The 14,088-nt window shown below is 43.0% G+C and overlaps 1 protein-coding gene across 2 annotated transcripts in view; it reads right to left on the bottom strand.

Moving 5' to 3' along the window:
- Positions 1 to 1,494: 1,494 nt before the first annotated feature.
- The window catches only part of HMGXB4 (HMG-box containing 4), a 33,040-nt gene continuing 20,446 nt past the window's right edge, over positions 1,495 to 14,088 (bottom strand). For both annotated transcript variants that reach the window (XM_068127368.2, XM_078785511.1), the window contains exons 4-11: positions 13,286 to 13,746; positions 12,569 to 13,031; positions 12,311 to 12,389; positions 10,786 to 10,850; positions 9,218 to 9,326; positions 8,184 to 8,332; positions 2,791 to 2,913; positions 1,495 to 1,977 (exon numbers count right to left, since the gene is read on the bottom strand). In XM_068127368.2, the coding sequence (XP_067983469.2) occupies positions 1,933 to 1,977; positions 2,791 to 2,913; positions 8,184 to 8,332; positions 9,218 to 9,326; positions 10,786 to 10,850; positions 12,311 to 12,389; positions 12,569 to 13,031; positions 13,286 to 13,557 (1,305 nt within the window). In that variant the 5' untranslated portion in view covers positions 13,558 to 13,746 and the 3' untranslated portion in view covers positions 1,495 to 1,932. The remainder of the gene's footprint in view (positions 1,978 to 2,790; positions 2,914 to 8,183; positions 8,333 to 9,217; positions 9,327 to 10,785; positions 10,851 to 12,310; positions 12,390 to 12,568; positions 13,032 to 13,285; positions 13,747 to 14,088) is intronic.

Raw genomic sequence — 14,088 nt, 5'->3', positions numbered from 1 at the left:
TTTCCCACCAGCTGTGCACATTACAGTTCTAAAAGCATCTTCCACTGCTACACATAAAGCAACTATACGCATAAAACATCTCCCGCCACGTGATTCGACATTCAATTCACCGTTTTTTCGCAAGCGTATTCCTGGTTTTTATGCCTCCGTTGACTTGACTAAGTCGCCGGAGGCATTATGTTTTCAGGTTGTCCGTCCAGCTGTCCGTCCAGCTGTCCGTCCATCCGTGATAGGTTTTCGTTACCACGATAACTTGAAAATGGCTGAAGGGAGCTTAGTCAAACTTGGTGCAGGTATGTATAATGAGGTAAAGATGAACTGATTCGATTTTGGGGTCACGAGGTCAAAGAGAAAAGGTCAGAGGTCATGTTAGGTAAAAATCCTATTACCGCGATAACTTGTGAACCAGTGATGGGATTCTGACTAAATTTGGTAAAATTATGTAGAATGATTTAAAGATTAACTGATTAGATTTTGGGGCCCAGAGGTCAAAGGTCAAAGTCTGTAATAGGTCTATAACTTGAGAACGACTAAAGGGATCTAATTCAAACTTGGTACAGATATGTATAATGATGTAAAGATTAACCGATTATATTCTTGGGTCCCGAGGTCAAAGGCCAAAGGTCATGTCAGGTACAATTGTGATAACTTGTGAACAGCTGAAGGGATTTAAATTAAAACTTGGTACAGGTATGTATAATGATGTAAAGATTAACTGATTAGAATTTGGTAGCAAAAGGTCAAAGGTCAGAGTCTGTAATAGGTCTATAACTTGAACGGCTGAAGTGATCCACGTCAAACTTGGTACAGGTATGTATAATGATGTAAAGATTAACTGATTAGAATTTGGGGGCAAGAAGTCAAAGGTCAAAGTCTGTAATAGGTCTAACTTGAGAACGGCTGAAGTGATATAATTCAAACTTGGTACAGGTATGTATAATGATGTAAAGATTAACTGGTCAGATTTTGGGGTCAAGAGGTCATGTCAGGTAAATTTGTGCTAACTTGTGAACAGCTGAAGGGATTTAAATTAAAACTTGGTACAGGTATGTATAATAATGTAAGCATGAACTGATTAAATTTGGGGGTCAAGAGGTCAAAGGTCAGAGGCCATGTCAGGCAAAAATGTGATATCTTGAAAACAGCTGAATGGATTTAAATCAAACTTGGTACAAGTATTATAATGATGTAATAATGTGGGTGGAGGCATATCGGGTGACGTCAAAGAGTGTTGTTCTAGTTCTGACCCGCTTCGACATTTGCGGCCCTGTGCATAGGGCATTCACCGTTTTTCACGTGAGTTTTTTATTATCCCTTATGAATCATGAACCGCTGGGAACCTATCCCCCTTTTTCCCATTGAAGTAATGCCCCAACGTTTGCGGATTGGACATTCACGGCATTTTTCAGGAATGTATCCCCCAATAATGTCGGGGTTTGACAACATTGGAAAATGATTAAGTTCACCCCAAAACAAAAGGTCAGGAAGCTATAATCATGTTAACCAGACTTTAATTTCCAGATTCCTATCAAAATTTTTTTCTAAAACTCCCGTTCACAAGTTATGATAACTAAATATTATATGCACATAACAGGACAGGGCTAAAACTTACATTTAGTTATTAAAAGTTAGGTAATCTATCTATTGGAAGAACAACAGAAATCGGAGAAGAATTCCACTCTCTTTGTCGTCCAACAGCACAATTCAAACACGTTGGTCTCGATCATTGCCCTTCCATATGGGCGATGATTGACATCATTTACAACAGAGGTAGGCAAGGTCCATTCATCGCGTGAGAAGAGTCCAATTAATAAAACGACCCACGTAAAACGGCTTGATGCGTCTTTCAGGACTTTGGCTTCTTCTCCAAATGGGCAGGTTTCAAAATAATCTTTACATGAACGTGCATCCAACCAGCTCAATATGCCATCTTCATAGACCCGGCATGATGTAAGCAATGTTGTCCAGAGTATTAGACTGCGGTACAGGAAAAGACAAAAGTCATTTTCACACATCATATAATCTGCTGCCAAAAATGCACTATTCGGTCATCACATGACAAACTATTCTATATTGTACTCGGTTAGACTAGCCTCGTATAGCAATTATAATAAATGCTTTAAAATAAATAAATAAATTAGAAGACAACCTCAATTTCACCACATACTATGGTTTTAAATTCACCAAATGTCATGTGTTGTATAATTATTGCCAGGAGCTGCTCATTTATCCTTTGTGTCATTTCGCAACATGTATACAAGCTCCTTTTATTTTTTATTTATTTATTTTTAACATGAGTGGGGCTCATGGAACAGCGAGGTAGATCTGACAGTGGTACAGACATTGATGGAATGAATGAATAGGAAAAGAGGAAAGGGAGGTAGTGAGGATACACTGAAAGGAGCAAGTAAGATGGTTCGGTTCAGAAAGGTTAATGGGGGTAATAAAGATCATGGGACAGAATTGGGCCTCTGGAAGGTGGTTCCATAGATGGGAGAATTGAGGAATTGCTCAGTTGAGATGTTCAGTCAGCTTGGATTTGGGAAGTTTAACCAGGAGGGGATTACTGGAAGAATGTGTGCATCGTGGAGTAGCTAGTGGAGAGTGTCGGAGTACAGAGGGAGCAGAGGAAGCAATGTTGGAGAATAGAGGGCAGAAAACAGACTACCGACTTGCTTGTGATGTGAAGGCAACAGACCTTGCACTTCTGTCGCATCACTGGAGATTCGAATATTGAGAGCTTTAGATTCCTCTCTTCTTAAAGCTGCTTTACTGCACCGACAAACATACCAGGGTCTCTCGAGGACAGCCGCTGAGCTCGTCAACATGAGCTGTGAGGCAGGTGAGAGGACCGAGTGCACAAAGAAGCGAATCCAGCAAAACCGAAAGGCCCCCAGACACTGCCACCATGCCCTGCAAACAAGCCAACCAACATGTACTTTTTTTAGACAATAACCTTAAAAGGGCATTGATTGTTTCTATACTCTTGCAACCATTATAATGTGCCGAAATGTACAAATGATAATTTTCACGAGAATAGCTTGTATTTGGAAATAATTGTTAACTTATTTAATATGCTTCTTCTTCTGATTTACCCCATCGGAAGGAGTTTTGTGTGCGTGCGTTTCTCCCCTCCAAAATGTGACTTGCACGGTGGGAATTTGTATCGTCTATAATGTGTAATGTCGCAAGTTAAATGATTGTTCTTTCACAATTTGACTTGGACCTGCTGGATTTTACTACAATGATCACACTGAAAAGCTCCTTTATTATCCCCACGCTTTTTCAATAAAACGTGGGATATTGGAATTGTCTCCGTCTGTCTGCCCGTCCGTCCGTCACGCTATCTCCTAAATGGTTTTGCAGAAATTCACCAAACTTTGCAGATCACCACATGGCACAAATGTACGAGAGCAGTATCATTTTTGGCCACACCCCCTGCGGCGAGATCAAAAGGTCAAATAGCAAAAAATACAATGACGGACATATTTTAAACATTTTAAATGAAACTGTATATGCAATGACAGTAAGGGAGCATTAAATTTGTAACCATTTTTTGGATTTAACCCCTAGTGCATTCCCCAGGGGGTGAGGATTTAGGGTCACAGGAGTCACAGAGGAAAATAAATAGTTTAACTCAAAATTTGATATTTGGTCATTCCTGGTGGAACTTTATGCCATCTTTAACTTTGTTTTAAGTGGGAAGCGTGGGGATTTGCGATGGTGCGCCATCGACTTCACTCAAGTTAATGATTAAATATAAATATGATTAAATATCAAGTACAGTATACATAGCAAATGATTAAATATGATCAAATACAGTATAACCTCTTATTAAGGCTGCTGCGGTTAATGGATGTAGTTATCGTTATTGGATAAATTAATTTTTAAAATGGTTTTCATTGTGTTACGAAGCCTTATTCGTCTGGCCAATAATGATTAATAAACACTGGTATCAAACACTTTTATATAAATGTTTATTTTTTGTTCTCCTCCTCTTGCCTTTATAAAGGGTGAGGTCTGATGGCACCAAGCTCCTGCCCTGCCTGACAGCAATACTCCTCCACTCCCCTCTGTCCTCAGCCAACTCTCTCCACTCTCCAACCATCCCCACCTTACTGATATCCATCACACAATCCTCCCATCTAAACCATGGTCTAGCTCTTTCCCCCCAACCTTGCTCCTTCAGCCTATCCACTCTCTTTGCCATTCTCTTTTCCTTCATCCGCACCAAGTGGCCAGCCCATGTCAGCCGCAAAACTACAACAGTGATTCCAAATTGATGATTTTCTGGATAATCAATGGCAGATGAGAAGTCTTTTTTTTTGTCTGGATAATGGGTGTTTGCGTTATTTTGAATTCCGGATTTAAGAAAACACCTTGAGAATTTTTTTTTTTTAAAAACTAGATTTTTGGTGCAAAATATACTTTGTGCTATTTACAGCCTTCTTGTACAGTCGTGGCCAAAAATATTGGCACCCTTGCACTTTTTTCAAATAATGCACCATTTCTTCCAGAAAATAGACGGCATTTAAGATGGAATATTTTTTTTTTCTTGACTTGAGTTTACTTTCTTAACTCAGTATATCAATCTGGTGAATTTCTTTTACACTTTGGTGATTTATTTGTTAAAAGAACCATGTCACTGATTGTCTGTCGCAGCAAGACGTCAACAACAGGATTATATCACAGGTGGCGTGGCAAAATGTAGGGACAGGTGTATTTGACGATTGGCTTCACAGTCGGGTATACAAGGGTTGTTGCGTTCTGTATTAGTGGAAAACAACTGCTACACGTCTCCAAAAGTTATTGCCGCTTCCTCTGGAGATGGTCCGTCAACTCGACAATGCTGTTTGTCATGGAGTGGTGGCTTTACGAAATTACGGCATGAAAGAGCGTGTTATTGTTCGGCAGTATGGCATCACTCAAGGTCAGGTGTCAAAGATCCTGAAACGAAATGCTCAGAGGTGTGTCCCTACTCCAATACCGAGGCCAGGACATCCCCGCAGAACCACAAGGAGGGATGATCGCCAGCTGCACCGGTTAGTCTGCAATGGCCGTACCAAGTCAGCTAATCGGCTTAGGGCTGAGTGGCAGCAACTGACAAATGTGCCTGTATCCAGAAGGCTAGTCAACCAACGACTGGTTCAAGCAGGCTATCGTGCCAGGCGTCCCCTGAGAAAGCCACGCCTGACCAGACAACACCGACAGCACCGATTGCAGTGGGCCAGAGAGCACCGTCAATGGCAGCCAGGACACTGGAATCACGTGATCTTCAGTGACGAGTCTAGATTTCTGGTCTATCGTCAAGATGGTCGCGTCCGAGTGCGCAGACAAGTGCATGAAGCCTACAACAAAGACTGTATAGTGCCAACAGTCCAAGCTGGAGGTGGTGGGGTGACCGTTTGGGCTGCTTTTCATGCAGGGGGCAAAACTGACCTGGTTGTTCTGAATGGAAACCTGAACCAGTTCAAGTACAGGGCCATTCTGGAAGAAACATTGCTTCCATTTGCTCGTGCAGCCTTTCGAGGAAACTTTGTCTTCCAAGATGACAATGCACGGCCTCATCGTGCTCGCATGATCCAACACTTTCTTGCTGACCGTGGTGTAGAGCATATGGAGTGGCCTGCCATGTCCCCGAATTTGAATCCGATAGAGAACTTGTGGGCAGAATTAACGCGTCAAATCGACAACTTGGACCAGCAGCCGACCTCTGTGCGTGAATTGCAGCAGACTATTGTCACTGCATGGCAAGCGATTCCTGTCCAAACCTTGGCAAATCTCGTGAACAGCATGCCTCGACGTATACGTGCTCTCCTGAATGCTCGTGGGGGTTACACGAAGTACTGAACTGTAATTTTACTGTCTGTAATCCCAGCCGCAATTTAACTTTTGTTTTTGTTAAAAAAAATTTTGGCTAATGTGCAAAATAGAGATACTTCTGGAAAACGTACAGAAGTTTAACACAGTACTGTCCATGAATTGAGTTCGATATCAATTTACATCACTTTCAAGGATCAATTTATTTGTTTCGAAATGTCAAATGTGGTTTTTGTTTCTTTTAAAGGTCACATTAACAAAATCTAGAATAATTTCAACATAATTTCAATGAACTTTTGGTTCTAAGTCATCTTGAAAAGTAAGTTCACCCCCACAAAAAAAATATTCCATATTAAATGCCAAGTCTGTCGTTGAAATAACAAAAATCTTTTTGTATCCACATATGTATTTCTTTCATTTGCAGTGGAAAAAAACAGATTAGATTTCAAGCAGGTGATTCTCCTTTACTTTGGAATTGAACTCACCTGTGGTGAGTTGCAGGTGACTGCAATATAAAAATCACTTATTCAACCAGATTGAATGGAGAAAAGGAGTCATTCTGCTGTTTTGTGTCAGTGTGTACCACAATGACCATGGAGAAAAGAAAGAAAACCAGAAAATTGTCTGAGGAGGTCAGACACAAGAATGTAGCCAAGCATGGACAATCTCAAGGATAAAAATCCATCTCCAGAGACGTTTATGTTTCTGTGTCCATCGTACTCAATGTAATCGGTAAGTTTAAGGCCCATGGGCGCTGTAGCCAACCTCCCTGGACGTGGCCGCAAGAGCAAACTTGATCGAAGATTGCAGCGAAAGATTGTTTGAATGGTGGAGGAAGCACCTCGATCAACTGCCAAACAGATTCAAGCTGACCTTCAGACACAAGGTACGACAGTTTCAACTCGCACCATCCGTCGCCAACTCAATTAAAGGGGGTTCTATGGTAGAAGACGCAGGAGGACCCCACTGCTGTGTGAGAGAGAGATAGAGAGAGATAAGAAAGCCCGAATGGAGTTTGCCAAAACACACCTGAACTTCTGGAAGAATGTCCTGTGGACAGATGAGACCAAATTAGAGCTTTTTTGTAAAGCACATCATCTCTATGTGTTTTTTGGGGGGGATTTTTTTTTGTATACAAGATCGAGGCTCGTGAAAGAGCTAATGTTTACAGAAAAAAAACCATGTTTACAGAAAACAAAATGAAGCCTTCAAAGAAAAGAACACCTTCCCTACAGTCAAACATGGAGGATGTTCAGTGACGTTTTGGGGTTGTGTTGCCTCTGGCACTGGGTGCCTTGAATATGTGCATCGCATCATTAAATCAGAAGATTACCAAGGCATTTTGGAGAGCAATGTTCAACCCAGTGTCGCAAAGCTAGGTCTCCGTCGAAGGTCATGGGACTTGAAGCAGGACAATGATCCCAAACACACTTCAAAAAGCACCCATGAATGGTTTAAGACAAAACGCTGGACTGTTCTGAAGTGGCCAGCAATGAGTGCAGATCTAAATCCCATTTAACACCTGTGGGGAGATCTGAAAACAGCATTTGGGAGAAGGCAGCCTTCAAATCTAGGAGAACTGGAGCAGTTTTCACAAAAACAGTGGGCCAAACTGCCAGAAGAGAGGTGGAGGAACCTCATTCATGGCTATAGTAAGCGCTTGACTGCAGTTATTTTGTCCAAAGTCTGTGCTACCAAATATTAAGTCTAGGATGTCAATAATTTTGTCAATGCCATTTCTTTTTATTTTCCGAATTAAAAGGATATATTAAGTTCTGAATCAAAAACAAAGGTTCTGTAATATTAACAGTGAAATAAAGAATTGTGGAGACCAAATACTTTTGTCAATTTCAACTTATTTTAGACAAAATTGTCAGTTATTTGAAAAAAGTGCAAGGGTGCCAATATTTTTGGCCATGACTGTATCCTCGTGCAAAAATATTGGTTGGTATCGTACAAAATCAGCTACATGTTTAACACAATTGACTCAGTATTTTGCTTACTGGTAAAATAGCCATATATATACATACATGTATATGCTAGCAGGGGTACCTGGCACTGCTTGGGGCAAAAAAGCGATAAAGGCCGAGGTAAAAAAGGAAATTGTAATACCCGCTGCCACCACCACGAGGTGGTGCTACACAGTGCCCTTTTACATAGATAATTGACACCCCCACCCCTTTATATATATAAATTGCAGACCAATTTTAGAACAAATTCGAATTTGCTTTAAGACAAGTGCAGGCTCATTATATTGTAGCATGTGATGGTCAGGAAAGAAACCAACAAACCATGATGGGTATTATGACTCCAGATCAGCAATCCATAAAACAACTTCACAGACAGACAAAGAATGAACAAACCTCTGTCTCCTGCAAACGGTGCCCAATAAGGCTCAGCGACTCCCCAAGGAGCTGCAGATGTGCTGCTACATCGGCTGGTTCAACATCAGGTGGGCGTGGGCGAGGTGAGCCAACAGAGGGCCGTCTAGGCTGTGGGACTGGTGTTTGAGCTACGAGAATAATGCATTGGAAAGTTGGAATAAAGAAACAGAAGTCACTGCAGACAGTAAATTTAAAAGTATAAATTTGCTTTATAATCCCACAAGTGCAGCTTCTAAAGGGAAACCATAACCAAATAAGACTGCCGAGTTAACAACGCAGAGTCGCCGGGGGTATACCGCTGGTGTGCTATATTAGAGTTGGCTGTCAGGACACTATATTAAAGTTTATCTGCATCTGGACTAACAGACACACAAACACCAATTAAAATAGCATCTACAGTTCCTTCTGCAGCCTGGTGTTGGCTTAGTGGTTAGGGTGCCGGCTTGGGATCCTAGGATCCTGGGTTCGAATCCCGGTCGATCGCTGAATTAACGCCAGGGGGGTTGACTCAGCCTGTCATCCTTCCGAGGTCGGCAAATTGAGTACCAGTTCACTGGTAATTCCCCGTGTGTCGCAAGAGGCGACTAACAGGGTTGGCGGCAGGAAGGGCATCCGGCCATAAAACATTGCCTCAAAAAAAGGGGACCACGGTGCCTGAAAAAGGCCAACCCCCGCTCTGCGGGGACAAATGGCCTCTAAAGGTGGTTCATTCTACAGTTCCTTCTGGAAGAGGCAACATGAATGAATCATCACCATGTGATATCTGTGAAGTGGTGCAAGAAACTTCAACAGATTTTGAAAAATAAATGAATTAAAAAAACAAACAAAAAAAACCAAAAAAAAACAAAAAAAACAAACAAAAAAACATACAAGTGAGCTTTGCTTTAACTTCATTAGAAGGGTTTAAAATATAATTATACAAGGTTACCATTCAATCATACAAGGTTATTATAATCTTGCTAAGGATAGGAAAACCTCTTCATAAGAAAAATACAGCATATGAACACTTTTACCTTTACTTTGAGGTCGATCAATCTCCTGTGGAACATCTCTCCTACGAACTGTCATGGCTTCGGCCTTGTTCTGTTTATGCTGAAGATACTGTTGCTTCTGCTTCCACACCTGTAACACAGGTAAATAACCTCTAGGGGCCGGGGCAACTCAATCCCACAATCACCCATTGGCAATTATTTCACAGAATCAACAACTTCAGCTCTACCTTCATGAGATTCCAAGTCGTTTAAAAAACCGTTACAAAAACTCAGACTAAAATAAGTCATGGAAAGGTTTATATACACCAGGTTATGCTCATACCTGGGGCTCACGAAAAAGAGTTTCCCCTTCTGCCATTAGAGTAGCATACAGATCGAAATAAGAATGTCAAATTTATGATGCTACAGGTAGTGGACAAAAAAAATGGAAGCACCTGGGTAAATGAGGGACACCAAGCAGCCTCATCCACACAGGTGTGGCCCATGTGTTAATTAAGCAAATACCTTCCAGCATTTTATTGGGGAGAGTATGGATGGACTGAAGGAGAAGATGAACAAGTGGAACGAATGTATGGAGACAAAAGGTCTGAAGGTGAATATCGGAAAAACGAAGGTGATGGCAAGTGGTAAAGCATGTGGTGAGGTGGAAAGAACTGGGAAGTGGCCGTGTGCTGTGTGCAGGAAGGATGTCGGAGTGAACTCCATTCAATGTACAATGTGCGCTGAGTGGGTTCATCAAAAATGTAGTGGTCTGAGAGGGTCATTAACCAGTGTGGCAGCTACATTCAAATGTAAGGTGTGCACAGAGGGAGCTGCAGATGGAGGAAATGTTGAGTTGGATGTTGGAGACGGCGTGAAGCTGGAAGGTGTGAAAACATTTCGCTACCGAGGAGACATGCTGAATGGAGAAGGTGGATCAGACTCGGCAACGGTTGCAAGAGTGAGATGTGCATGGAAGAAGTTTCGGGAACTGAGTGGCAGTGGCAAAGGTGGTGGAAGAAGAAATGCGGGCAAGGCGGTTAACAAGGGGAGATGTAGAAAATAGGGCAAAATAGAGAAGATTGTCAAGGGGCCCGCAAGGCTAACCCCCGCTCTAGGAGGGAAAATGGCCTTAAAATGCCTGTTGTTGTTGTATTCCAGCATGCTTCGGGTCATGTATAAAAATGCTGCACAGGCTTGGTTGTCTATAATTATGGCTAACATGGCTGCAAGAGGAGACCCCCTAATGCCCCCATCCACAGAGCATTGTCGTCGCCCAATGGTTTGATGAGCATGATACTGACGTTACCGATATGTCATCGCCTTCTCAATCACCAGATCTGAACTCAATTGAGCATTTATGGGATATTCTGGAACGATGGCTGAAACTCCATCAAACAGGTGCGAGTTGATTGACTTTCTCAAGGAAGAATGGTGTCGCATCCCTCCTGCAAAATTCAAGACACCGGTGGACTCTATGCCACAGAGCATAAGTAAGGCCTTAGTGGCCGCATGTGGTGGCCCAACGCCTTGTTAAGTGACTTCACATTGGAGTTTCCATTTTTTGTCCACTACGGTACCTGTATGTGTGTAATGTGACATCAATTTACCAGCTTTTCTTTCTCAGGAAGCTGCTTCCAAACTTCTCCCAACTTCTTGCTTATCTCCCCAAAATCTATAAAGATAATGGAATAAAAAAACACGGAGTACAAACACGTGCACTTGCAGCACCTTCCCTGACCCATTCACATGAGGAAGTCAGAAACATTGCTATTAACAGGCCATCAGAAAGCCTTGTATTTCTCTTCAAATAACCCTGAATGTCAAATTAAAATAATAAATAAACTGTAGGAGTTAAAATACTGTTCTGTTCATTAGGGGGGGGGGGGGGAGGGTTGGGGGGGGGGGGGTTCTGTTATTACAATTAAAGTATAGATCTCGTTTGTATGCGCATCATTTATAGGATGTTTCTCCCGGTATCAAGGTCAATGCTTAGTACGAAGTCGTCTTTCATACCACCACTGGGGGAATGGTGTTGTCCAACCCAGTGGTTACACAGGTCTCCTCCTGTTTCCCCCACGTCCGAAAGTAGTTTCTGTCTGGGCTGGGTTAAAAGTGTCATGGTGGCATCATGGAGCCTCGTGGGCTTTGGTAACCAGGCTGCCAGATGGGGGCTGGTCATTGGCTGGGTTCTCGACTGGCATTAGGGCTCCAGTGGCAGGGTGAGTGATGAGGCTTGCAACAGTGGAATCTGGCCATTGGCCTACTTAGACGGGCAACTCTGACCCCGCTCGAGAGGGGTGGAAGCTAAGCAAGGCGAGCTAATAAGAGCTCGACGAGCATGAGGCAGCCAGGCAGGCTTTTTCAATTATTATTCAATTAAATCATTCATTCACATTTTCACTCCCATTCTCTGTGCCCTCGATGCCTCCTGACTCTCCACGTCTCGCTTCTTTGACTGCATTGCTCACCCGGTTGAAGCACGTACCGGTGAACCACAACGGTGGGAGGAAAAGGTCACTGAACTGCACATTAGTAGCACCTTGTCCCCTGATTGAGGACATGATGCAATAACACCCGGCCCGTTTCTGTGTGGTTGGTAGAAACCATAGGAATTTAGTTCCTCTGTACCGTTAAGTATCTTGATATGTGTGGCTTGTCTTTGTAACGAGGTTCATTCCATTTATGTTCTGTCCTGTGAGAATAAACGATCTTTCAGAAGACCATGTGCCTTTTTAATCGCACTGCATCTCACCACGCTGGGAAAGCACTTCCGATCGCTGGGTTTTCCTGGAGAGGAGTAAAATTCATCAAGTGCAACGATGTAATTCCAAAATTACCATTGCCTACCAGGTTGCCATCCGATTGCAAGCTAATTCCTAATTTGTCATCTGCGCAACCCATGGGTCACGGCATGCATGGTTCTGCCTGCTGGGGGTCAACCCGAGCGACCGGCGGGTCGTACAAACAACGATGCAGAATTGCAAAAATCCCTTCAAAGCTCTACCGTTGTAATGGAAATGACGGAAGAAGAATTGTACTCGCATATCACTTAAAACCACAGTCCACTGGACGTAACAGAGGGTGACAATTTCCAAATTAGCAGACGGCCATATTGGGAGGATGCATGCTCACCTATGCCGGGGCTTTCAGCCATAATCACGTTACGATACTCCTTGCTCCATAGCATGTAAGCCGACATAGTCTTCCTCTTCTACAAGAGCAGATTGTGAGGATATGGTACAAAAAGGATAGGTTATGCATCACGAGTAGGATCCTCAAGTTATACATTTTCTTCGTGAAATAAGATATTACCAATTTCTGTCATTCTCGCAAGGATTGATGTTTTTCAATTCAACCATTCAAAAAAAAAAAAATCCACATTATCCTCACCTTCTCTGGTCGCTCCTCTTTTTCTGGTTCTCTGCTCTTCTTTTTGGAACGGTCCATACGCACATCTGAGTGCAGGATGGGTGGTGGCGGAGCCGGTATCGAGTACTGTGTCACCGGTGTGGGAACGGAACCCTTAGCACGTGAAAAAGCACCTCTCTCTGCCGGTGAGCCATGTCGCCCTGTACCTAACCCTTCATCACTTCTGTTTCGCTTTTTGTGCTTTCTATTTTTATTACGCTCCTTCTTCTTCTTGCTTTTCTTCGTTTTCTTTTTATGGCTTGCATAGTAGGCCTGCAGCAGGCGCCCCGTTACAAGGCCTTCTTCTTCGGAAGAAGCGGTCACCTCCCCAGCTTCGAGTTCTGAAAGCTCCAGATCGGAAAAGTCACTCGTGCCCAAAGCTGGGCCATCGTCAAAGTCAGAGAGCTCATCCGACAAGGAATCGGAAGCACTCGTGTCACTTCCTCTGCGTGCAGTGGCAAAGAAAAGTCCATCAAAAAAACTAGCAATAAACCTGTGCAAGAAACAGTTATGCATACTTTTCTTGTTTCATCAAATCAACAACCAGTCCACAGAACGTATATTTTCATTATACGAAGACTCTACAGATGTGTGTGTGTGTGTGTACATGCATGTACATATGTGTACGTTTGTTTTATAATGTATTAGTAGGGAAGATCTATGAGTGGAACCTGAAGGAGGCGAGTCCTTCAAACTCACGTGGTTAGGGTGCCGGAGTATGCCAATCCATCATCACCAATTTCCCCAGGCTCTGGCTCACTCAAGGGTCGAGGCAAAGCTCCGAGCCGCCGGCGGGTCTCCGCATCCATCGCAGCGAGCTCACTCGGTGATAGCACCATCTTCAATCGGAGATTCTCACCCTCTGGATCCAACATGAGAGGGCGGGGAACGACTATGACTTTGAACATCCTCATCTTCGGTTTCCACGTCCACCTCATTAAGACCAAATATGTTGTCATTTGTATATCCATGGACACGAGCCGAGGCACGCTTCTGCTGGTTGGCTAGCGAAAGTGATATATTGCCAGCATAACCAGTTCGTTCATTCCTTCTGGGAATCTTTGATAAAGAAGGTACCGGAGTGCCGATTGCTTTGAGAAGATCCATGGCAGAATCGCTTCCTGACATTTCACTCGATTGCCTTTTCCTTCGATGTGAGCCTGCTTTCAAAGGAACACATGTCAACATCTAATGTCGCTTGAGGAAAGTGAAGTGAATAAAATATAGAAATTTTCTAAAGCAAAATAAAATACCACATGACAAAAACACACCGATTATGTGATGAATCATGTGGTGGATCAGACTCAGCAACGGTTGCTAGAGTGAGATGTGCATGGAAGAAGTTTCGGGAACTGAGTGGCGTGCTGATGAGGAGGGGAGTGTCGTTGAAGCTGAAGGGAAAGGTGTATGCTGCATGTGTGAGAAGTGTTAGGATTTATGGGAGCGAGACATGGGTAATGAACGTAGAGCAGCAACGAAGGCTGGAAAGGGTGGAAATGCAA

This window comes from Myxine glutinosa, chromosome 10 (assembly GCF_964187855.1).
Source record: "Myxine glutinosa chromosome 10, kmMyxGlut1.1, whole genome shotgun sequence".
Taxonomy (NCBI): domain Eukaryota; kingdom Metazoa; phylum Chordata; class Myxini; order Myxiniformes; family Myxinidae; genus Myxine; species Myxine glutinosa.
This window is presented reverse-complemented; position numbering and strand designations above follow the sequence as displayed.